This window comes from Spermophilus citellus, assembly GCF_964194105.1.
Source record: "Spermophilus citellus genome assembly, chromosome: 6".
NCBI classification, from domain to species: domain Eukaryota; kingdom Metazoa; phylum Chordata; class Mammalia; order Rodentia; family Sciuridae; genus Spermophilus; species Spermophilus citellus.
This window is the reverse complement of record NC_138187.1, coordinates 163,755,365-163,780,972: the sequence shown is the minus strand read 5'-3', so window position 1 is coordinate 163,780,972 and position 25,608 is coordinate 163,755,365. Positions and strand designations below refer to the sequence as shown.

Below are 25,608 nucleotides of genomic sequence, written 5' to 3'. Positions count from 1 at the left end.
GCGGCTTCTTCCGTCTCAGGCCCGCTTCGACGCCTGGACGCTAGCCATGCCGAACCGCAGGGCCAGCCGCAATGCCTACTACTTCTTCGTGCAGGAGAAGATTCCCGAACTGCGCAGGCGAGGCCTGCCTGTGGCCCGTGTGGCGGACGCCATCCCCTACTGCTCAGCGGACTGGGCGGTGAGGCCGAGGGCGGCGGCTGGGCAGTTGGGCAGCTGGAGGCCGAGGGCCTCGCCTGGGCCAGCGAGAGGACGGGCAGGCGAGTCTGGGACGGGCAGGGAGCAGCCCGGCAAGGTCCTCACCGTGTTCTCCTCTGGTCCTCCTCCCACAGCTCCTGAGGGAGGAAGAGAAGGAGAAGTACACAGAAATGGCTCGGGAGTGGAGAGCCGCCCAGGGAAAGGACTCCGGGCCTTCAGAGAAGCAGGTGAGGCGACTGGCCGAGGCCGCGCCCTGAAGGCCGAGGGCCGGTGAAAGGCCGGGACCCTGCCTGAGCGCCGCACGGTGGGCCCGGGTGGGCCTCGGTGGGCCGGGTGCGTGGTGCGTGGGGCTGCGCTGGACGACCCCAGGTTCCCCCGCAGCCCTGGGCCATGACAGCTCTTGATTCTGGATGATTAAAGGTAGTTTGGAGGATTATTTTAAAACATTCCTAGAACCAGGCCAGGTGCTGTGTTTTAAAGGCTGGAGTACGGGACTGGGATATCTTGGCCAGGGGTATCTCACAGGTTTGAATGAGCTTGTCAGCCCCAGTTTCCAGCAGTCAGACGTCGCTAGAGTACTGAGATTTGTTGTGTTGCTTATTTGTTTCAGGAAAGTACAAGGTAACTGTAAAGGTGGTCTTCCCTTTCCCTCTGTTCCTTCCATTCTTACACTGTTAACACTGAATGAAATCAAGAGAGTTTTGCTTGTTTTTGAGAGATTTTATTATTTATGTTTGAATAGAAGCTCTACTCGGTTGAATTTGTACTTATATTTGTGACCCCTATTTTTTTTTAACTATGATTTCTTCTGTTTCCCTTCAAAACTTAAGGTGTGTTGTGTATATACCTCCTGTGGGACTTGGAATCGGCACAATCTGGTTTTTAAATATTAGAGTTCTTTGGGGAAAGGTGTTCTTTGGGCCACTGGCCTGGCATAGGTGGCTCAGGAACATGAGCTTAATCAATAGTGGATAATAGTTGAGTTTGTTATTTACCATTCACCTTCTGGTTCAGTATACTTATAGCTTTTGCAGCATTCGCTGCCTTTGAATGTTGGTGTTAGTGACATATATGATTTTTCATTGGGTTTATTGGCCCTGAGAGGTTTCTGACATAATCTATAGGTTATTGTGAAATTATTTTGGTGAATTAAAATGTTTGATTCATCCAGTTTTTAAGTGTGTGAATGATGATTCTTTTCTTCAGAAACTTGTTTCCACACCACTAAGGAGGCCAGGCATGCTCGTACCAAAGCAGAGTGTTTCACCCCCAGATATGTCAAGTTTGTCTCTAAAAAGTGATCAAGGTAAAGTATTCCAAAATATTTTGTTTGAATTTAGACACTCAAAACACTAATGATGTATTGGTGAGTAAAAACATTGTATTTTGATCCTCCATTTAAAAGTACTTGACTATAAGTGTTTAGATATTTATTATAGCTTTGTATAACCTTTAATAAAAGAAAATTTTAGAATTTTACTGGAGAGCTTTTTGTAACAAATGTCGTCTCTTGATTTCTATCATTCCAAATATTGTTGAATGTAGATACTTATTTGTATATAACTAAATACACTTGTTATAAAGGTAGACAGGAGGAATAAATTTTTGAGATCTATGGTATCATGGGGTGACTATAGTTAATAAAAGTGTAATGTATATTTCAAAATTGCTAAGAGTAGATTTTAAATGTTTGCATGACTAAATATGGGAAGTGATGGATATAAGCATGTTAATTAGCGCAGCTTAATCTACAATGTACATAATATCAAAATGACATTGTATCCCAAAAGGATATACAATTACTATTTTTCAACTAAAAATAAAGCTTAAAAATAATATTCTGGGAGAATAGTAAGGGTAAAGGTGAATTACTGAGCTAACAGAAGAGAAATAGCTAATAAAGGGCCCTTGCTCTTTCTTCTCTGGCTGTTTTTGACAATTGTGGTCTTTGTTTAACATAGAATAAATATTTGATATTTATCTTAAATATGGCCAGTCCTGCTAAATAAAACACTTCACACATTCATACATTTTTTCCTCATTTATACTTGGCTTACATATATTGGTAAAAGCATAAAAGGAATGAACTAAATTTTCCATAGTTTACAGAATTTACCTATTCTGCTTGATTTGTATTTGCTTTTTATTTGTTGAATATGGGTCCTGAGAGTCAAGACTGAGTGTAGCTGATTTATAAAATTGAATTATTTATAAATTTATTTTTATATAATATATAAATTATATAATTTCATATAATTAATAAATTTATAAAATTGAATAATTTTGTCACTTTAAACAAAGAGTGGTTACTACTATAATTCTTAATAAATGTAATTATAAAAATTTTGGCTTATTTATGTGATACAAGCCAAAATTTTGTGAATTTTTTCTCATTCCAGCTCACTCAGGAATTTAGGAACACGCATTGGTTCCAAAACTTTCTTCCTCTCAAACTAAAGAGGCTTTTGGGGAGGGATAGATTTAAGACGCTCATTTGTTCTTTTTGTCTTACTATTTTTTTTCTTGTAGCTCTCCTTGGAGGCATTTTCTACTTTTTGAACATTTTTAGCCACGGCGAGCTGCCACCTCATTGTGAACAGCGCTTCCTCCCCTGTGAAATTGGCTGTGTTAAGTACTCCCTCCAGGAGGGTATCATGGCTGATTTCCACAGTTTCATAAGTCCTGGTAAGTAGCCAGTGAGTGTAGATGCTAGATCAAAGAGCGTACTTTTTTAAAAAAAATTTTATTTCATTTACTAATAGTATTTGTATTCTTAAAAGCATAAATACAAACAAGTTCTTAAAATATAACAAGAAAAACTGAGGTTTTAGGTATTGACATGGGGTTGTTGGTGTAGCTTTTAGCTTTAAGTAAGTGTCAGCATTGGTGGAACCTGCCCCTTGCTTTTCTGTGGCCTTACGTTTAGACCACTAGTTTTTTATTAAGTTGCTGTTTGTAACCTTGAGGAAACTACGAAATCATTAGCTTGTCATTGGGTGGCCTTTACAGGAAACAGATGACAGTGTGGAAATAGCTAGCACTCTCAAATTTTATTAGTATCTCTGCTTTCCATGATTGCACCCCCAGTAATAGCCAGGTAGTTCTGAAGACATGGGATTTGGTTCAGTTCCCAAAAGGGTAGATGGAAGTTAAGGGAGCGTCATCTCCTTGAAGGTGAGAAGGGAAGGTTGAGAAAAGAACTTTGGCTTTAGTTTTGTCATTGGTTTAAATTAATTTCATATATAAGATGATCTTTCATTTTTATATATTTGAAAAACTAATCATTCTGCTCACACTTGTGAGCATTGCTGCCTAGAACAAGTTGAGCAGTTTCTTTTTCCTTATGTGTTATAAGGCAAACTGTGGAGGTATTCTTCCTGCAGGGCCTCAACCCAGAGCCCCATTCATGGACTCTTAAGACTCCTTTTGTAAAAGCTTTTTTTATATATATAAATACTTTTGTTTATTCATTTATTCGTTTATTTATTTATGTATTTATTTTTGCGTGGCGCTGAGGGTCGAACCCAGTGCCTCATGCGTACTGGGCAAATGCTCTACTATTGGGCCACGAACCCAGCTGGCCAAAAGCTTTTTTATTAGAGTATTTTTGTCTGTAAGGAGTAACTTTTGAAAGTAGTTTAGACAATATGCCAAGTTCTTGGGTAGTCTCTGCCTTTGGTTAAAAAACAAACACTGAAGGTTTAATTTTTTGTATTTTCACATAATAAAAATTACCTACACATGCTGTAACTTGGAATATTACTATAGTACAAGTAGGGAACTTCCAAATTTCTGCTTCTCAAAATATTTTGTATTACAGGAGAAATTCCACGAGGATTTCGATTTCATTGTCAGGCTGCAAGTAAGTATCAAGGAGTGGGAGAATGTAGTAGTTGATATGTGCTGCCTGGTTAGATTTTACCTTTAGCTGGGAAGATGGACTTCATGGAAATGGTAGATGGTGTCTGCAATCTTTGAAAACTTTTAAAACTTTTATAAACTGTAGTGTGATGTCTTTTCAGAGGGTGGTTTTATTTATCATATGCTCTATATCCTCTGTTTCAAGGTTTGCTGCTATTAGTGGCCAGGTACTTGGAAAAGTCTTTTGAGAAGGTCTCATTATCAAGCTTTAGGACCATTTATAAGGGAAGTCCATTCAAAAAAATATTTTCTAAGTTTATGGTTCAAAATAATAGAGTTGAAAAAAGAAAGTAGTTTGAGTTTTTAGATGAGAAAAGCAAGTTTTTAAATATTTTGCAACCAAAGGGTATGACTATATGTATACCTACCCTTTCAAACTAAATTCCTTTCTAGAAACTGTTTTAAGCAGTTTCCAGTTGAATTAGATTGATAGTCATAATAGGTTTATTTTTTAATTTACATTAATTAAAAAGTGTCATTGTTTGGTTAAGGACCATTGAAAGATTCTTGTTTTTATTTCTCTCTTTTTAGTTAACAAATGTAGATAAGTAATCTGTAGAAGTGTTTATAATTAGAAGTACATTTTCAAGTCTGCCATAAAAAGCAGGTATATTGTAATTCTTGTAATATTGTGTCTTTCCTATAAATGCCAATATTTTGACTCATTTTTACTTCTCTGTATTGATTTTTTTCCTAGTCTTGTGAAAAATATGTACCAATTCATTTTTTTAATTATCTTTGAAACAGTATTATAAGTTGTGGAATATATTGTTTGTTATTTTTTAGTAGTTCTCTTTATGTAGTTTTTGATGAAAAATAGTTTGAGGTTATTGAACAAAGAAGATGGTAGTTTAAAAAAAAAAACAAAAATAGAAACTTAGCCAGTAAACTAATTTTCACATTTTTACTTATGCTTTGTTTCTGGTTTGTTCGTACATTGGAATCCCTACTGTGTACCAGATAATCAACTGTGAGTGTCACTGGTTTACTGTTCCTGTGCTGTCTTGATGCTGATAAATCCTTTTTAAAAATCTATTTTAAGACTACTTTTACAACATTTTCAAATTAACCAAGTGTACTGTTTTTTTTTTTTAATTTCTTTAAAGACTAGGAATATTTTATTTTTTAAAAAAATATTTTTTTAGTTGTAGATGGACATGATACCTTTATTTTATTTTTATGTGGTGCTGAGGATCAAACCCAGTGCCTTCCACATGCAAGGTGAGCACTCTACCACTGAGCCACAACCCCAGCTCAGGAATATTTTCTTAATTATTTAATCCAGTTGAAAGTGAGCACAATGTTTCTCACTGAGGTAATCTCAAAATGTTTGGAGCTCACCAATTTAATAAGCCTGGGAAATGTGCCAATTAAATATTATAAACGACAGAGTGACAGCTATGTCGACATAATAACTAAAAATGCCTGTGCTAAGGTAATTGAACTGACTGGGAAGAGACCATGTTATCTACAGAGTACACTGGAGCAAATACATGTGTGAGTGAGACAGAGAGAGAGAGTGTGTGTGTGTGTGAGTGAGAGAGAGAGAGAGAATGAGAGAGATCCATTTACATAGTAGCTAAATATCATGCATCTAGCCCTTTTGGCTCTGCTCTCTGATCTTTCATGGAGTAGTAAGTAACAATAAGTGAATGCTTCCTGGGCATCAGAATCAAAGAATTTCAGGATTAGAGTGATTTTGATGTGGAGTCCAGTTCCCCGCCCACTACTGTTTTCCTCTGGAGAGGTACTGCAGGCTCTGTGTGAGCATGGGGTCTTGACTCTTCTTCACTTCAGCTAGACCATCTCTGCTTTTGTTCATTTTACTGGTTAACATTAAAACTTGTCTTTTTACAAGTTTTACTTTGAAAGAAACAAAGCTTTGAATTTGAATACTGATGTTAGCTTTCAACCTTAAAACTCCATCAGCTTTTCAAATGAAGCTTCATAACACACACACAAAAATATAACATTCATTTAAAGGGTAAAGAGTATTAATGGACAGCCACGCATGGTGGTGACGCCCATAATCCCAGCTCCTCAGAAGACTGAGGCAGAAGGATGGCAAGTTAATAAAACCCTGTCTCAAAAATAATATTTATAAAAATGGTTGGGGATATAGTTTAGAGGTGAAACAGATTGTGTGCATGTTTCTGTACCTGCATTTGATTGCAAGTTGTCTTTTACCCATTTTTCTATTGTATTTTTCCTTAAGGTTTATTGTGTATTTTACCTGCTTACTGATTTTTTGATTGTGTAGATACCTATTTTCAGTTCATGTTTTGTGTGTTTCATTCTTTTTGGTCTGTTAAGGAAGAAAAGTTTTTGTTTTCAGTTTGCCAAATGTATTAATCTTATCGGTTGTGAGTTTTAGGTCCTGTTTAATAATTCTCCTGTACCTGAAGGTTATATAGTCAGTTTTCATCTTAACCCAAAAATTATAAAGTTTTGTTTTTTGTATCCAAGTCCTTTCCATCTGTAATTGACTTGTGTAGGTTTGAGGTAGAGATTCAGTTTTATTTTCCTCCATGTGGTTCATCAGTAGTTTCAGGATCATTGAGTTGGTTCATCAATAAGCAGAACCACCTGTATCCTATCAGGCTTCTGTTGACACACATGTCTTCTATTCTCTTTATTCTGTTGTTTTTGGTGCCACTGTCATACTCTTAAACATAATAGTTTGGCGATACTTCAGATCAATCCCCAACACCTTGTTGTTCTGGAATATTATGGCTATTTTTGACTCTTTATTCTTCCATGTTCAGTTTTATAATTAGGTATTCATTTTCACAAAAAAAAAATACTGTTGGATTTAAATTGGAATCACCTTTAAATATTTAGCTCATTGTGGAAAAAAATGCTATCATTATAATATTTATATGAATATGCAGCACATTCTTAATTTTGAGGCCTGTAATGTCTTTCAATTTTATAATTATAGTAGTCTTAATACCTCTGTTAAATTTATATTTTGTCTTACCTTTTTACTACATTATAAGTGATATTTTCTGAAATTACATTTTCTTATTGTTTATATTTTTTTTGCTGCCTACCACTAAACTTTTGAGGTTTTGTGAATTCCTTATCTGTGAAGTCACTTTTTTTCTAATCTGTGTATCTGTTTTGTTTTAGTATGTTGGCTAGGACCTCTAATTGATGATGTTTCACCAGTAAGGATTGAGGATGCCATTTGCTGTAGTTTCCTTTTTTTTTTCTCTCTCTCTCTCTTAGCCCATCTCCTTTTTTTTTGTTGTTTTTACTCTTATCAAGAGAAATTTCCTTCTCTTCCCATTTTGCCTAGGGATATGTCAGCTCAGTGTTTTAATGAATGCTCTTTCTGCATCTCCAGTAATTTGTGTCCTTTTTCATAGGGTGACTTACTAATTTTTGCTGCATTTTTATTGATGCATTATAGTTGTACATAATGGTGGGATTTGTTAATATTCATACATGCACACAGTATAACAACATAATTTGTCCAGTGTCATTCCCCAGTAGTTCCCCTCTCTTGCCCCTCCTCCCTCTTGCTGCTCCCTTTACTGATGTCCCCTTGATTTTCATGAGAACCTCCCATCCCTTTCTCCCCTCTTGCTTCTGCATATGAAAGAAACATGCCACCCTTCTGAGTTTGACTTATTTCAGTTTCCTCCATTTTCTGTCAATGACATAAATTGATTTTTCTTGATGACTGAATAAAACTTTGTTGTGTATATACACCACATTTTCTTTATTTACTCCTCCACTGATGGACACCTATGCTGGTTCCATAGTATGGCTGTTAAGAATTGTGCTGCCATAAACATGGGTATGCATGTATCCTCTATAGTATGAAGACTTTAACTCTTTAGGATAAATATTTTAGGATAACTCTTTAGGATAAATATTCCTCATCTAGGAACGGAACCACTGGTTCAGCTGGATCATAACGGTGGTTCCATTGCTAGATGAGGAACCTCCATACTGACTTGCATAGTAGTTGTACTAATTTATACCAACTGTGTAAAAGTGTTCCTTTTACTCCACATCGTCTCTAGCACTTAGCATTATTTGTATTCTTGATGGCTATGTACTCTGACCGGGAGTAAGGTGAAATCTCAGGGTAGTTTTGATTTGCACTTCCCTAATTGCTAATGACATTGAACATTTTTTTCATGTCGGCAATTTGTATTTCTTCTTTTGAAAAGTGTTTGTTTAGTTTATTTGCCCATTTATTAATTGGGTTATTTCTAAGTTTTTTGAGTTCTTTATTCTGGATATTAATCCTGCCAGAAGAATAGCTAGCAAAGATTTTTCTCCCATTCTGTAGATTCTCTTCATATTCTTAACTGTTTCCTTTGCTGTGCAGAAGCTTTTTAATTTGGTGCTGTCCCATTAATTCTTTTTTTTTTTTTGGAGGGGGTACTGGGGATGGAACTAAGGGGCACTTGACCACTGAGCTGCATCCCTAGCCCTATTTTGTGTTTTGTTTAGAGACAGGTTCTCACTGAGTTGCTTAGTGCCTTGTTTTTGCTGAGGCTGGCTTTGAACTTGTGATTCTCCTATCTCAGCCTCCTGAGCTGCTGGGATTACAGGCATGTGCCACCGTACCCAGCCTGGTTAACTCTTCTCTTGTTACTGTAGCTCTGTAGTATAATTTGAAGTCAAGAATTAGGATGCCTCCAGCATTGCTTTTTTGGCTTAGAATTGCTTTGGCTATTCTGGGTCTTTTGATGCCTTTTTTTGTTTTTTGTTTTTTGTTTTTTGAATGGACGATTGAACCCAGAGAGTCTTTACCACTGAGCTACATTACATCCCCAGCCCTTTTTATTTTTTATTTTGAGAGTGTCTCACTAAGATTCTGGGCTGTTCTTAAACTTGCGATGCCCTCCTGTCTCAGCCTCCCAAGCCATTGGGAGTAAGGGTGTTTGCCACTGTGCCCAGCTGGTCTTTTATTCTTCAGAATGAATTTTAGGACTGTTGAGTTCTGTCAAGAATGTCATTGGTATCTTGAGGGGATTGTACTGACTCTGTATATTGCTTTTGGTAGTATGGCCTTTTTGACAGTATCAATTCTGCCTATCTGTGAACAGGAGAAGTCTTCTATCTTGGGTTGTCTTCAGTTTCTTTCTTCAGTGTTCTATAGTTTTTGTCGTAGAGGTTTTTGATGTTCTTGAATAGATTTATTCCTAGGGTTGGCTTTTTTTTAAGGCTATTATGAATGGGATTTTATTTCTGATTTCTTTCAGCAGATTCAATATTGTTATGTAGGAAAGCTACTCATTTTTGTGTGTTGATTTTGTAATCTGCTCTTTGGTGAATTTGTTTATTAACTCTAGCAGTCTTTTGGTTGAGCTTTTTGGATCTTCTAAATATAGGATTAGAACATCTGTAAACAGTAATAATTTGGCTTCTTCCTTTCCTATTTGTATCCCTTTTATTTTCTTCTGTCATTTAATTGTTCTGACTACAATTTATACTCCTGTATTAAATAGGAGTGGTGAGAATGGACATCTTTGGTCCCTGATTTTCAAGAAATGTTTTCAGTTTTCCCCCATTTGCTATAATGTTGGCTTTTTTTTTTTTTTTTTTTTTTGTAGATAGTTTTTATGGTGTTGAGGTAGGTTCTTTTTATCCCTAGTTTCTTCAGTGGTTTTTTGTTTTAATTGCGAATGGGTACTGAAGGCTTTCTATGCACCTATCAAGATGACTAAGTATTTCTTTTTACGTGATGAATTTAATTTATTAATTTGTTTATGTTAAGTCATAGTTGCATCTCTGGGATAAAACCAGCTTGGTTATGATGTACAGTCTTCTTACTTTGTCGTTGAAAATTATTTGCTAATATTTTATTAAGGATTTTTGCATCTAAGTTATCAGTGATATTTATATGTAGTTTTCTTTCCTTGATGTGTCCTTATCTGGTTTTAGTATGAGTGTGAAACTAGCTTGATGGAATGAATTTAAGTGTTCCGTCCCTTTCTGCCTCATAGAATTGTTTGAGGTTCATTGGCATTCGTTTTTCTTTAAAAATTTTGTAGAATTCAGCTAAGAATCCATCTGGTCTTGGACCTTTCTTTTTGGAAGTCTTTTACTACTATTTCTCTCTCATTGCTAGTTATTGGTCTTTTGGGTTTTCTGTCTTCTTGATTCAGTTTTGGCAGGTTGTATATATCTATATATATCCAATTCTTCTAGGCTACCCAGTTTATTGGAGAATAAATAGTTTCTAATGTTCCTCAAGATTTCTGTGATGTCTCTGTGATTTCTCCTTTTTTATCTCTAGTTTTATTAATTTGGATCTTCTTTCTTTTGGTTGATTTTGCTAGGGGATGATCAGTCTTGTTTATCTTCTTAAGCTGAATTCATCCTGCATTCTCTTTTTTTTAATTGTTTTAGTTGAACATGGACACAACAATACCTTTATTTTGCTTATTTATTTACTTTATGTGGTGCTGAGGATCACACTCAGTGCCTCATGTGTGCAAGGCAAGCACTCTTCCACTGAGCCATAATCCCAGCCCCCTGCATTCTCTTCTTATAGTTCTTAATTTTACATTGAAATTCATAATTTGAACTTGTCAAACATAAGCATAATTATTTATCTGGAGTACCTGTGGATCTTTATCAACTTTATTTTGATTCTCATTCTTGTCTTTTTGTACTTGATTATAAAGTATTTGAAAAAGTAAGTAATTTGGGACCTCTGTAATATTGTAATCTTCCTCCAGAGTAATTTGGGACCTGTAATATTGTTATTTTAGCTGGGCTTCTAGAAACTGTGCTTCTAGAAGTTGAAACCCCAAAAACTGCAAAAGCACACTGCTCAGCCATTTGCTTTCTCTTTTGGAACTGGTAAAATAACCCAAGGGAAAACTTCTCCAAAATTAGCCTTGCTTCTCTGGATTTCTGTATTCTTGTGTACCTTGACTTAGTAATTCTTTACTCTTGTCATATGTTCTTAATATTCCCAAGGGATTTTATTTTTTTTCCTGGATAGTTGGTTCAAATTATTTGGTCTATTCCGGAAATGAAAGTCTTCATCATACAACCTCTTAAAAAGTAGTCAATACTACAGTGTTCTCCAGCCCTACTAACAAAATATTCCCAAGAGGCAGCATGGGAATAGTTAATCCTGTGTTTTGGGTCCTGACCCCACATTTACCAACTGTTATCTTTCTCTACCCATTTCTGGGATTCTCAGTGGCCTTTACTTTTGTATATATCATCAATCTCCTAAAGTGACTAAGACTATGAATTAAAATGTTAAGTACCTAGGCATACCAGCACATGGTACAAGTGCTTAAATATGAACTACTCACTATTCTCTTCTCTTACTCCTACTTCTAGACTACACCATAATATTTATATTGTTCAAAGTTTGAACTTCTACCTCCTTTTTATTTCCTTCAGGTGATTCTAGTCACAAGATTCCTATTTCAAACTTTGAATTGGGGCATGACCAAGCAACTGTATTACAAAACCTGTATAGATTTATTCATCCAAACCCAGGGAACTGGCCACCTATCTACTGCAAGGTAATTTCCAGTTAATAGTTCTTAAGGTATCCATTTAGATACCAGAACATCCACAGAAAGCACCTAGAAAAAGAATTCTTGTCTGTGTATTAACTGTGTGTGTGAAATTAATTCTGAGTAGTTTCAGAGTGATTAATATATAATTCCTTTTCTTTTAAATTTCACTGATTTGGGAGAGATTTTGAAGACTATAAAGCTGAATATATTTTCACTTGGATAGATAACATATTTTCTGAGCTCTTCCTTTTGAAATATCTGCAGTGTCTTTTTTTTTTTTTTAGAGAGAGAGAGAGAGAGAATTTTTAATATTTATTTTTTAGTTCTCGGCAGACACAACATCTTTGTTGGTATGTGGTGCTGAGGATCGAACCCGGGCCGCACGCATGCCAGGCGAGCGCGCTACCGCTTGAGCCACATCCCCAGCCCTGCAGTGTCTTTTTAACCTGAAGAATGGATGCTGTATTCTGAACATCTATTATTCCACACAAGATTATCTTTTACAGAAAGTCTAATGTAGCATCCCCCCTTTTTTGTAATACTGAGAGAAAACTATATTATTTATTTTATCTGAATTCTTCTAGGCTAGGAGTCAGAGAAATTGGGTTTTAACTTTTGTACTTATTAATCATGAGCAGATTATATAATATTTTCCTTCTTAATAGTTTTATGCGTTTGCGTATCCTAAGTCTCACTTTGTTAGCATTGCTAGGTAAATGTAACTGGTGAGTAGTAACAATAGTTTTTTTCTAATGTATATCACTTGTTTTTAATAGTTCTCATTTAGTTATCAAATTCTTCAGTCTTTATTCCCTATATCTCCCCCCACCCATTTGAGAGGACAGCATTAATTAATTAAAAGCAACTTAAGGTAGGCATACAATACAAATAATTTTTTTCCCCTTGTCCAGTCTGATGATAGAGCCAGAGTCAATTGGTGTTTGAAACGAATGGCACGAGCATTAGGTAAGTAGAACTATGGGTCACTGCAGAAGTGTGTTATAGTACCTGTTTCCATTTTGATACACACCTTCACTAATTGTTTTTTTCTTTACATATGGAAGAATTCAGGCAAGATCTAGAACTTCTCACTGTAGAGGATCTTGTAGTAGGGATCTACCAGCAAAAATTTCTCAAGGAGCCCTCAAAGACCTGGGTTCGAAGCCTCCTAGATGTGGCCATGTGGGATTATTCTAGCAACACAAGGTATTAATAGTGATTTTGATAAGAAAGTTACTTTGGTTTTTTTACTGAATTATATTTTCTTAGAATTGGTATTTTTTTCTGAGAACATATGGTAGGGCTAGTTGTTTTTGCCTTTTTGAGCAATTTTCTCTATGAGACTTTGTATTGTATTTTTTTGAACATAAGACTCCATTGATTATAAGATACATTGTTACTTTGTGTACCACTAAAAACAAATGGAACTGCCAAATAAACTGACTGTTCTCTCTTATCACTTAGAGTTTCTGTACAATGAAAAGAATGTTTTTAAATTTATTAGATTTCCTTTTTACTGCATGAAACATTTTTGTGCTTACTGATAAAGGAACATGTAAAAGGAATACATTGTCTGAAGCATTTTTTTATTTTGAAATAATCTCAGATTCACTGAGAAGTTGCAAGAATAGTAACACATACCATTCTCTGATTTCCTAGTTAACATTTTAGTACATTCTCATTACAGTTTTGTCTCTACACACTTTTCCGTAAACCACTTGAGAGTAAGTTGCTGTCATCATGATTCTTTTCACCTAAATACTTCCATGTGTTTCCTAAGAATAAGAACATTTCTCTTACATTACCATAGTACAGTTACAAAATCAGGATATTGCCAATGACACTGCCTAATGTGAAGACCATATTCATGGTCTCAATGGTTTAGAGAGTGTTAGGTTTCCATAGTGTCTGGAGCAAAAAACCAAAAATCAAGCCAGAGTACAATCCAAGAACACAAATAGTACTTTGTCTCTTTCAAAGCTTCTTTAATCTGTAACAGTTCCTTAGTTTTTTCTTTAACTTTCATGATCTTGACATTTTTTGAGAGTACAATCCAGTTGTTTTATAGAATGTCTCCCAGTTTGAGTTGGTCTGTTTTTCTTCATTGTTAGTTTAAGGTTATGCATTTCAGGCAGGAATACTACAAAAAATGGTGCTGTGTCTTCTCAGTGTGCCATTATGTGGCAGTATGATGCCAGTTTGTCTCATTCCTGATGATCATGATAACTTTGTTATTTCTTTAAAATAGTGTCAGTCAGAATTCTTTGTTGAAAAGTTACTCTTTTGTACCTTATTAATAAATATTTTGCCGGGAAATGCTGTGAGATTAGATCACTATTTTGCTGCTCGAATTTTCATATCCATTGATGATTTAGTCTAAATCATTTACTACTATGTGAAATAGTGGTTTTTCTAATTTGATTATTTCTTTTGCATTTTTTAGTTGAAATTCTGTAAGAAAGAACTTTTCTTTTTCACTTTTTTTTTTAATGACATTAGCATAGACTCATGGATTCCTGTTTTATTCAGTGGAATCTAATCTGTTATTACAGTAATTAATTTTTATGCTCAAATTGTTCCATATATGGCCAGTGGGAAGTCCTTTAAAGCAGTGGTTTTGTTTTTTGTTTTTGTTTTTGTTTATGGCACTTAGAGTGAGCCACATCCCCAACCCCTCCTCACCTTTTTCCTTTTGGAGAAGGAGTCTCACTAAATTGCTGAGGCTTGCTTTGAACTTGGAGTCCTCCTGCCTCAGCTTCCCAAGCCACGGGGATTACAGGCATGTGCCATTGCGCCCAGCTTCAAGCAGTGGTTTCTGTGTCCTGACATTGACTCTTCATTCTTCAGGTGTTTTTGATTTCTGGCACCTTATTTTCCAGACTCACCTTGTAATTCTGCTCCACCCTGAATTAGCTATGATTCCAGCCATCTGTGGTTCCTTATTCACTAATGATGGCATTGAGGGTTAGGATCTGGGTGCTAGGTGTACTGTTGATTCCTTACTAGAATGTCATTGATTCTAGGTCTTAGTGCAGACAGACAGGAAATGTGTGTGTGTGTGTGTGTGTGTGTGTGTTTTCACACACACCCTCCATGTACATGCGTCTCTTCTCTTTTTATTCTGTATCTTGCTATGAGTTTGTACTGAACCTAAGTTCCAGTGCAGTACAATAGAGTTGTGTTGTATTTTCTTATTTTTGTACTTCCTTTCTCTTGAAATCTGGATCTCATATTTTTACTTCCTTGTTCGATCCTAGAATGCATTGAAAGTAGGTTCAGAGTTAAATGGGGCACTGTTATAAAACAAAAGAAATGGCAATTATGATTTGTTTATAATTGTCAGATGGCATGGAGTCAAAGTAATGTTCAGAAGTTATTTGAGTTATTTTGTTTTCCACTTTAGTATAGTTAAATTATGTGTTTGAAATAAGTTTATTTGCTTGTTTATATTCTGTGTTTTTGTTGATTTAGTTATTGTTTGAAATTGTGAAGTATGACCATTTTTCAAACAAGATATATGCAGATGTGTCGCTTCAGGCCATCTCCATAACTTAAAACTGGACTCTTCATAGTGCTGAGTTGTATCCAAGGACAGGGATATCTTGCCATTGGTCAAATCTACCTTTGTGTCTTTCAGATACATTTGAAATTTTTCCCACACAGATTGTGTATATCTGGAATTGGCAAATTTTTTTTGGGGGGGGGAGCAGTTTCTTGATAACTGTTTTTGCTATGAAAATGAGTTTGTTTAGGCTTTCTAATTCTAATGGAATAAATTTTGATAAATTGTATTTTTGTAGGAAATTGTGCATTTTATATAGAATTCCAGGTGTATTTTTTTACAGGTTTGCAAAGAAGGTATTCTTTAAAAAATTTTAAATTTCTCTTGTTTCATTGGTTATCTTACTTCTTGTATATCTGTGCCATCTTGTTTTTACTTAAGCCAGTGTGTGTGGTCTAGATCTGTTTTTTTTGTTTTTTCTCATTTTCAGCTTTTGTTCTCTGTACTCTGTAGTTCTTTTTTCTACTTTGGGGGTCAAAATTTAATTCACTCCTCTTGTTTGTTTTTTATTGTATTTCATCATTGTTTTCAGTGGATCCCATTGATTCTGAAATGCAGTATTTTCATGGGTCATTTTTAACAAGTTCTTTAATTTTCATGACAAAGCTTTTAAATGTCCAGATAAGCCTTTCTGGGTTTTGTTTCTGTTAGTAAATTATGTTGCTTTTGCATTATGATCAAAGAGTGTTTTCTGTAACATTAGTAATTTTATGGAGTCACTTGGCCTTAGGTTTGGGGAGTTTGTTTTATTTTGTTTTTGCTTAGTATATAATCAATTTTTGTGGCTTGTTGTATGGGCATGTGAGAATATGTGTTATTTTTTCAGGTCACAGCATTACTGTATGTTCATAAGGTCTGCATTGATTATTGTGTTAGTCAGCTTTCTGTTACTGTGAAATACCTGAAATGATCAACTTATAAAGAGTAAAGCTTTATTTTGGCTCACAGTTTGGGGGGCTCCAATCCATGAGGGCTTTTGAACCTGTGTTGAGAGTGAATTGTGGTGGGAGTAGTGGGGAAGTGAGAGGGGAAGAAACTTGGCTCACAGTCCTTGGAGGCCACACCCCCAGGAACTTGGTGACCTCCCTCTAGACTCTACCTCTCGAGCACCACACTGGACATCAGGACTTCATTAGTACAGAGACCTTTGTGGGCATGTTCCAGATCCAAACTATAGAAGTTATGTTGTTTGGATTTTCTTATTGCTTTACTTTGACTTATCCTATTACTCTATCTTGTACTGAGAGTGGCATTTTTACAGTCTCATGTAATTACTGTGTTTCTGTGTCTCATATCTTTTGTAGTTTTGGCTAGTTGCTATGTTTTTTGGTGCCTGTACATAAAAAGTTCGCTGAACTTTGGTATTAGTGGATTGATGAAAGGCTCACCGGAATAGTAAGAGGAAACTGTTTCCTATGATACTTTAAGCACATTAGTAGATGCTTTGCATAGGAGGGGCCTGTCACTGAGCTCCATAACATAGTAAGATTCTAATGTATGATATTTTACAAGGGAGTTTGGGTTGCAGTGAACTCTAGTAACTGATTCAAACCTGCTAATATAAATGAAGTGGACTCATTTCAAACACTTCTCTGAAACATATGTTAAGAAGACTGTAGTTGGTAATAAAATTTTGAAAAATGTCTCTTAACTCTAGGACTAAGGGGCAAGTTTATATTGGTGAAATGAATGCAGCTAGACAAAGCAAGTATTTATTATTATCCTTATGTTATTATCTTTATGCTTCCTGTAACAATTCCTGTTGGGTTAATTCACTGTCTAACCTACTGATGAAAACAGGTGTATCCTTTACTTAACCAACTAATATTTATTGAGCATATGCTTGGTGCCAGACAGTTATGCTACTCACTGTGCTTACAGTGCAAAAAGTAATATGAGCCTGGTACATCGGTGCACACTTGTAATCCCGCAGCTCGAGAATCTGAGACAGGAGGATCATGAGTTCAAACCCAGCCTCAACAAAAAGTGAGGCACTAAGCAACTCAATGTGACCCTGTCTCTAAATAAAATACAAAATAGGGCTAGAGATGTGACTCAGTGGTCAAGTGCCCCCAAGTTCAATCCCTGGCACCCAAAAAAGGAAATTAATGTGATCCCTGCCTTTGTGAAGCTACCAGTTAAATGGGAAAAGGACATGGGTTAGTGGTTTTAAAATGGTAATTTTAGCTTATGGTAAGTGCTAAAAAAAAATCAACAGGATACTCTTAACAGATGTTTGGACTGCTTTATAAAATGGTCAAAAAAAAAGCTGAGAACTAAAGCAGGAGAAAGATGAAAGGAGGAGGGGCTCAAGGCCTTGTTAGCTATAGGAAGGAATTTTGTCAAATAGTGAAGGGTGGTAGGTTAGGTTTCTGAAAGATGTCAGAGTATTTCATGATTGTATTGGAAGGACACAAATGAAATATGGAGCCTGTGATGGTTAGATAACCAGGCAAGCAGTGACTTGGCTTAGATAGGTGACATCAGAGATGGAGGGGAATAGGTCGATTTCACATTGTTTAAAAGTAGGCCTTCCTGGTGGCCTGGGCACAGGGAGAGAGAATGGAAAGAAAAAATGGCAGATGACATAGAGAGGAGCACATTTAATACATTCGGAGACACTGGTGAGGATCAGATGGACCCTGCAGCATGCAGATGAGATCACCTAGACAGAAGGCAGAAAGAGAAGATGATTCAGCACAGCTCTAACCAGTTTTGACATGTCAAAGTGGGCAGAGGCTGAGTTTTTGAGACTGTGGTATCTCTCAGTGTACAGTTGTTGTGATGTTAGGAAAGTTCTCATAGCCATCATCAGTGTTAATTGAGGGGATCCTGAATGCAGTAACTGCAGATTTCCTTAAGTTACTCTTTGAGCCCTCTATTTGTTTTCGTTCCCTGGATTAGTTCATTTGGGGGAGTTGTAAGTTGCGGTCTGTTCTGGATGTTTTCATGTTGCAGGCTTTCCTTCAAGTGTGATTGTTCCTGGTTATGTTCATTATTAGAAATGAGGCTTCAAAGCCAAGTAAGTATCCATTGTGTTCAGTAGGGATATCAACTGACTAGGCTTGGCTGTAAGGAAATTAGACAAACAAGCTTGATAATAAATTAGAGGTAGAATCCTAGTTGCCAGAATATAGAGACTTTGCTTTAGGGTTTCAGCAACCACTTTTGCTGCCTGTTCTCCAAGTTTAGTTTGTTCACCCCTTTGCCTGGAGTTGGAGAGGTCCTCTGTTCTTCGTACAGAAGTTCAGCCTCAGTTCTTACCTCTGTTCTGTGGAGAGGGACATGTCCTCTTGAGAGTCCAGTGCCTCTAATAGATAGATCTTCTCCTGTTGCTTTCTCTGTTAGCACTGAAGATATCAGTTACTGTTCTTCATTTTTCATGAATTTGTTAAATCCCTTCATCTCTTTCATGGAGATTTTTTCCCCTTTTTTGTTAAATGAATATATGTTATCTTTTTTTTTTTTTTTTTTTTTTTTGGACTGGTAATTGAACTCAGGAGTGCTCTACCACTGAGCTACATTCCCGCCCTTTTTTATATTTATATATTGTTTATGTATCTATTTGTCTTATTTATTTTTTACCTTATTTAGATTGGTAGGTATTGGGGATTAAACCCGGGGATGCTCTACCACTTATAAACATTCCCAGTTCTTTTTATTTTTAGACATGGTCTCCATGAGTTGTCTAAACTGCCCTTGAACTTGTGATCCTCCTGCCTTAACCTCCCAAGTAGCTGGAAGTACAGGCACGTGCCACTGCACCCAGCTTACCGTTTGTATTCATTGTCATTTTCAGAGGGTCTCAGAAACAATAGGAAACAATTTTGTACATGTATTTAATTCACAACCTTAAACTAGAAGCCCCAGCAATAGTAGTATTCAGAGAAGTAGTTTATGTTTTGATATTGTTTTCTTTAGTCCAGTTTAATGACTTTAGTCCAGTTTTTATATTTAACAAAAATTTGAGTAGTTCTTGTGTACATATGCATTAAACTAAATTCTGAGGGAAGTGTGGAGAAGTGACATGACCATCCCTGCCCTCTGCCTTTTGCCTCATAGGAGCAGTAGGCATGTGAAGACACCATTCTGATGTCCCATTTTCTGGTGATGAGAGAGGTTCAAAAGGTGATGATAGAAATGAGAGAGAAATCACTTTATATGAGTTTAAAAACTCTGAAATGCTATATGGAATTAATGTTTGATTTGGTTCCTCTGGAAAGATGGGTAAAATTTTTATGAGCAGAGATTTCAGTTAAAAGGAAGATTTTTCCATAAGGTTCAGAAATTACCTGAACAGTGACTTCAGAGTGAAGCACAGAGATGGTTGAAGAAAAACCAGTGTGTCCGTTTGACTAGAGCATTACGTAGCTATAGCTGGATGGTTCTGAAGGCAGGATTGGCCTTGAAAAGTGGAAGGAATCATAACCCTGAAACAGGAGGGCAAGAGAACACCAGGACTGTCAACGTCTCTGGTGGAGGGAAACAGTATGGGGGATCTAGGAGGAAGCTATGAGCCTACTCAGAAGATGTGAGACACTGTGGTCTGATGTGAGAATTTTGGAGTGGACATTCATAAAGGAAACATCTGAGAACAGGTTGCAATAGGAGCTGGGTTGGAGGCTGTACAGCAAGTACTAATAGCTTAACAAAGTACATAGCCAATCTGATTTTCAACAGATTTATAGAGTGAACTTTATTAGAAGGACACTCATTTTTAGGGAATGGGTATGATTTGGAAGTAGGAAATCACAGATCACAACAATGCTATGTTTTTAAATACTTATCTTTTCAGTTGTAGTTGGATATCTTTTTAATTAATTTATTTTTTATGTGGTGCTGAGGATTGAACCCAGGGCCTCACCCATGCTAGGTGAGCGGTCTACCACTGAGCCATAACTCCAGCCCCAACAATGCTATTTTTAGTAGCAGTACAATAGCAGATTGAAGATATTTTCCCCTGGGATCAGTATTTTGTAAGTTTGGTTGGTTGGTTTTAATCCTTGAATATGTTGTTAGTTTTTCAATTTCATTTCAGTTCTGATCTCCAGTTCTAATCCTTCATTTCAGTTCTGCCCTCTCATTGCCTAAAAATGTGTTTATGAGGTAGATACTCTTGGGCCTCAAGTTCTAGACAAGGATCAAAACCAGTTAGAAATTAAAAGTTACTTAATTCTGTATGGTTGCATATAAACTTAGGTTTAGTTTTTTACTTAAGTTTAGGATTTGGAGGTTTATGAAGAACATTTCCTGGATCACGTTTCTTTGGAAATAGTGGGGGAGTTTTAACCTTATTTTAGATAAGACTTTCATTCTGTTAAATAACTCATCAGTGTGAATGCATATCACTGACACTTTATATTTACTGCAGAGCATGTTTGAATTTGAGATGAAGATTCTTGCTAAGTTTACTCCAGTTTTGCATTATGCAAATAATGCTATTCTGAATCTCAAAAGACTGTGTATTCAATGAAAAGACCCACAGGTTTTGTAGTGGTACTCATCAAGTAACATTGTGTTGAATCACACAACTTATTTATTCATTTCCTCTCCAGCATTGCCTCCTGAGGTCTCCACTCAAACATCGCCACCTCAGTTAGTCCCTTCCTCATGTTTATATCATCCCTTCTTACTTTTTCCTCCTTAGGCTGTATCATTATAACTTAATATCTAATTTACTATATATTATGCTTGCATATTTTGGTTAGTCTCCCCACTAAAAAGTAAATTTTGTGTTATCTATTTCTTTCAACACTGTATCCCTAGTGCTAGAACAATGACTGGCAAATAGTGTGTGCTCAATAAATGTTAAATGAATACGTGTTATCTTTAGTCACTGCTGTGCCTCTGGAACACCCATTTTATTTCTGTTTAGGGTTATGTGTAATTTGTGTAGTATCATGACTCTGCATCAAATGAGATAACATAAAATCTGGGTTTTTTAAAAAAAATCTATTGTGTATTAAATTTAGAAACCTTAATCTTTGAGTAATAGTGTGAGTTTTTCTTAAATTATTTCAGCTAGGCAAGCTAGAAGTCTGGCATGTGAAGACCCTTCAGCAGTGCTGCTTCAGTGAGGATATTAAGGTCCATTTTTTTGTACAGGTGCAAGTGGCATGAAGAAAATGACATTCTCTTCTGTGCTTTAGCTGTTTGCAAGAGGATGGCGTAAGTTGGGGAAGGAGTTTCTTCATAATGCTGCTTTTTGTGCTGAGTTCCTTGGTGTCCATTTTGCTTACTCTTGGGCAGGTGGGTGGGTCTGTTCACCCACCTTACTATATTTTTGTTAAAAAGAAAAGGTGGTTGTTCATGTTACTTCTGTCCTACCACCCATGTCACTACTCACCGACACATTTTAGTAAATCTTCAGAAGCCTGCACTGAAACCTTTCCTCCTTGGAGTCCTGAGTGCTGAAGGACAGCACTTCCTTGTGGAGGTGCTCCAAAAGCATAGACCTTTCCTCTCGTCTTGTAGTGAAAGCACCTTATAGTGAGTCCCGGATCTCTGGGTGTTCTGCTAGTCTCTTCACTTAGCAGGCAGTCGTGAGTTCTGAGGATTAACTGTTCCTGGTTTTAGTTTTATATCTGCTTCTGCCCTCTCATTGCCTTAAACATTAGAGAATCCTGGTCATCTTTAACCTCATTCCCATTGCTTCATAACACACCTAAAATAGAACCTGGCAATCAGAAGATTACTTACCCAGTAATAATTTTTTATGATATGAATTTTACTGCCTATTTCCAACTTATTTCTAAATCTCTAAATTTTCTTTTTCCCCCGCGATTAAAAGCAGTGTCTCTCAGATGCTTGCTTTTTGAGAATTTTAAAATATGAATGCTTTCATAGTGAATTGGATGAGAGTAATATAGTGGGCTTTTTGTCTTACTTCATTTTAAAGGTACTGCATCAGCAATTCCCTGGCCACTCTCTTTGGAATCCAGCTTACAGGAGCTCATGTACCACTACAAGATTATGAGGCCAGCAATAGTGTGACACCCAAAATGGTTGTGTTGGATGCAGGGCGTTACCAGGTAAGGACCCTGGGCTACCAGAAAAACCTAGATCTTTTGACTTCTTTGAGGAAAGTCTGTTTACCCTTTTGTTTCTAAATAAACTGACTTTCCTCTCGGGACGCTGCTTCTGTTAGTCTTCTCAAATGATGACATCATCCTCCCCTTCCTTCATCATGGGCCTGCATTTGAAGTAGTTGACCTTGATTTCAGCTTCCAGACTTCTTCATTCCTTCTCCCTAAAACCTATAGGCCTTTGACTCTCATGCTGTCTAGGCAAGAGTACCTGACAACCCTTTTTGGATTCAATATACACTTAAGTTGGTCCTCATTCTTAGAGCAACACTGGCTTGGGAAAACAGTTTTCCTGTCAAACTTCTTTGAGTTTCCCCATAGGTGATCTTTTCAGCTACCTGACCTCTGAATTTCTGAACTTCCCTTCCTCCAGTGTCTTCCACCATGGAAGTTTCCATTCCTGGGATCAGACCCTAGACCCCAAAGGTATTTTCTTCATAATCTCAATTTCAGACATGATCCTCTATGACTATCTTCCTCTGGTACTCTAGTGCCAATTATTATTTGACATATGCAGTTACTTATACAATTACTTATGCCTCCACTGTTTTACACTCCTTTGGACCATGCATTGCACAACCCCAGGGCACCTTTCACACATATGAAGATGCAGCCTCATTACCTCCTTCTGTCCCACCTTAGGTTCCCTGGTCTGTCACTTATTCCTTGCATACATTGTCTGCTCCATTAGGCCTCTTTTCTTAATCATACTTGATTGACAGAAACAACCCTGATTAACTCTTCCTGCCCTGTGGAGCTACATGAGACTGGAAATAAACCAGTATGCTGACTGGTCTTTCTTCATTTTCATTACCACCAACCTCAAGAGGGCCATTGATGTTGCCTGGCTATTACCCATGTCTCTAGTTTGGTTGCTCTCTCACTCTCCTTGACATTCTTGTATCTTCCATCACCTCTTCTCTAGCTGACCCTGATGACTCCTCTTAAACTCTAAGAAAATAGAAGCAATCAGGAGAAATTTTTCACCTATTTCTACCACCCCTGCTAGCTGCACCCACCACGTCCTCTGCTTTCATTCCTGTATTAATAAGTGGATTGTCTGTTTTCTATCTAAAACCAATCTGTTTATATATTAGATCTCATTCTCTTACTAATCAAGGACATAACACAGTAACTTATTCTTATTTCTTGTATCGTGAGGGTTTCCCTCTGTTCTGAATCTTATTGGCCAACAACCTCATCTTTAAAAAAAAAAAAAAAATTACTGGGCACAGTGGCGCATGCCTGCAATCCAGTGACTCTGGAGGCTGAGACAGGAGGATCTTGACTACAAAGCCAGCCTTAGCAACTTAGTGGAGCACTTAGAAACTCGAGGAGACCCTGTCTCTAAATTAAAATACAAAAAAAAAAAAAAAAAGGCTGGGGATGTGGCTCATTGGTTAAGTACCCCTAAGTTCAATCACCAGTACCAAAAAAAAAAAAGGACCCTGTAATTCCTGATATCCCTCCAGAGTACCCTATATCTCTCCTTCCCTTTGCAGCAAAAGCTGATAGACACAGGAAAACTATTTGAGTCTTAATTTGCATTTGTAAAAAGTAATTTGAAATAGACCATCCAATATTTGATAAGAAATAAACATTTCCCCCCACCCCTGGTATTTTCCTGTTACTTTACAGAAGCTAAGGGTTGAGAGTCCAGGATTCTCTCATTTCAACTCTTCTAATCAGGAACAAAGGTCAAACACAGCCACTGGTAAGCATCTTAAATTTTATTAGAATGTACATCACAGAGGTTTTAGGGCTTAAAGCTTACTAAGGTCCCAGCTTACTGAGCATCAGATGTTCCTAGATAAGCTTTAGGATATAGGAAACTTGTTGAATTGGTGTTTTGCTTGGCATTAGCACCTTATACAATTTGATATGTACATTTTTTATCACTTTCATGGAGTATAACTTATTCCTCAGACTTTTGTTCAGGGTATTAGAAAAAAAGATTGTAGCCACTATGGTTGTATAATTTTGATGTGGTGATATATCTTTTGGGAGATGAGAAACTTTAAAAGCTAGTAACATGAAATTTCAAGTGGTGCTTGAAGAACTTCAATTAGGATTTTCTGCTCTAAAAACAAAAGGGAACATTTTTCTGCCTTTGCCTTTACATAGAATTTCTTCTTTTCATTATCCATTTAAATAAGGCTTAGAGGCCTACAGTAGGATGAGAGTCAGCAATTAAAGTAATCTTTAGAGAAAAATCACTACATTTCCTTTTATTATATTTTCAATATCCTAGGTGATTACCCATCTGGGGTGAAAATTTCAGGCCAAAACAGCAGTGTTCGAGGAAGAGGGATTACCCGCTTACTAGAAAGCATCTCCAATTCCTCCAGCAATATCCACAAATTCTCCAACTGTGAGACCTCACTCTCACCTTACATGTCCCAAAAAGATGGGTATAAATCTTTCTCTTCTTTGTCTGAATGATGGTACTTTTTTCAATTTCTGGAAAAATAACAGGCCCAACTTCCCTTCTGACTACAGTCGTATTAAACACATAGATCACATCAATGATAAATGTCACTACTCTAAAGACTATGTAATTTGTAAGGAAACTCTGTTTCATAGATTAAAAATAATTGTGGTTGGAGAAGATCTTGGCATTCCTGCTTTTTTCCTTTTGAAGCTTATTCTGTTTTCTGATGGTGTGGTGGGCATGCCGTTGAAGTTCAGTATTCTATAAGAACTGTGCTTTAGGGACTGTAATTCTCTCCCCTGCAATAAAAGTATTTTGAGTATTAATCTGTTTCTTCCTATTATGAAATATAAGAACCTTATACTGGAGATCTTGAGGCTATTTGCATTGCAGATACCTAAGAAATTTACCCTTTAACAAAAAATAAAGTTGTGCTACTTTAAAAAGTTTTTGAAATAAGCTTACCTCTGGCAAAAGGAGTCATTTGAAGATGAGAATTCAAAAGGAGAAAAATTATGTAAGTTAATCACCTGGCTGGATAATGACTGAATTCTAGGATTTGGGGCCACAGAACTCAAGGAAATATCATACTGTATCAGGTGTCTACCCAGTGACTGACCCCCACTGGCTGATGTTCTTAACCTAGTGTGGAGTATTAAGTAGTCCCAGAGGAGGAACACAGAATTTTGTTTCCTTTGGAACCAGAGCCAAGACTATGCTTAACATAGGCAGAAACAGCATTCTTACTTAGGACTGTCCAACCTGAGACCTTGGTCCCTCTGATTACACAGAATCACTTAAGGTGTGTCATGAGACTCTGAAGGGAAAATGTTTTTCTTTATACATATAATTCTCCTTTACTAACTATTGAGTACCGAGTTAGTGGATGTTTTATGTTTATCA

General features: G+C 36.7%; 1 protein-coding gene across 1 annotated transcript; it reads left to right on the top strand.

Annotated features, from left to right (window-relative positions):
- Positions 1 to 24,733, top strand: MAEL (maelstrom spermatogenic transposon silencer). The gene is made up of 12 exons (XM_081298675.1): positions 1 to 178; positions 330 to 422; positions 1,402 to 1,501; positions 2,725 to 2,880; positions 4,016 to 4,057; positions 11,506 to 11,630; positions 12,539 to 12,593; positions 12,692 to 12,833; positions 21,295 to 21,357; positions 22,088 to 22,220; positions 23,913 to 23,988; positions 24,526 to 24,733. The coding sequence occupies exons 1-12, from the start codon at positions 47 to 49 to the stop codon at positions 24,714 to 24,716; spliced, it is 1,308 nt and encodes a 435-aa protein (XP_081154801.1). The 5' UTR covers positions 1 to 46; the 3' UTR covers positions 24,717 to 24,733.
- Positions 24,734 to 25,608: the final 875 nt, after the last annotated feature.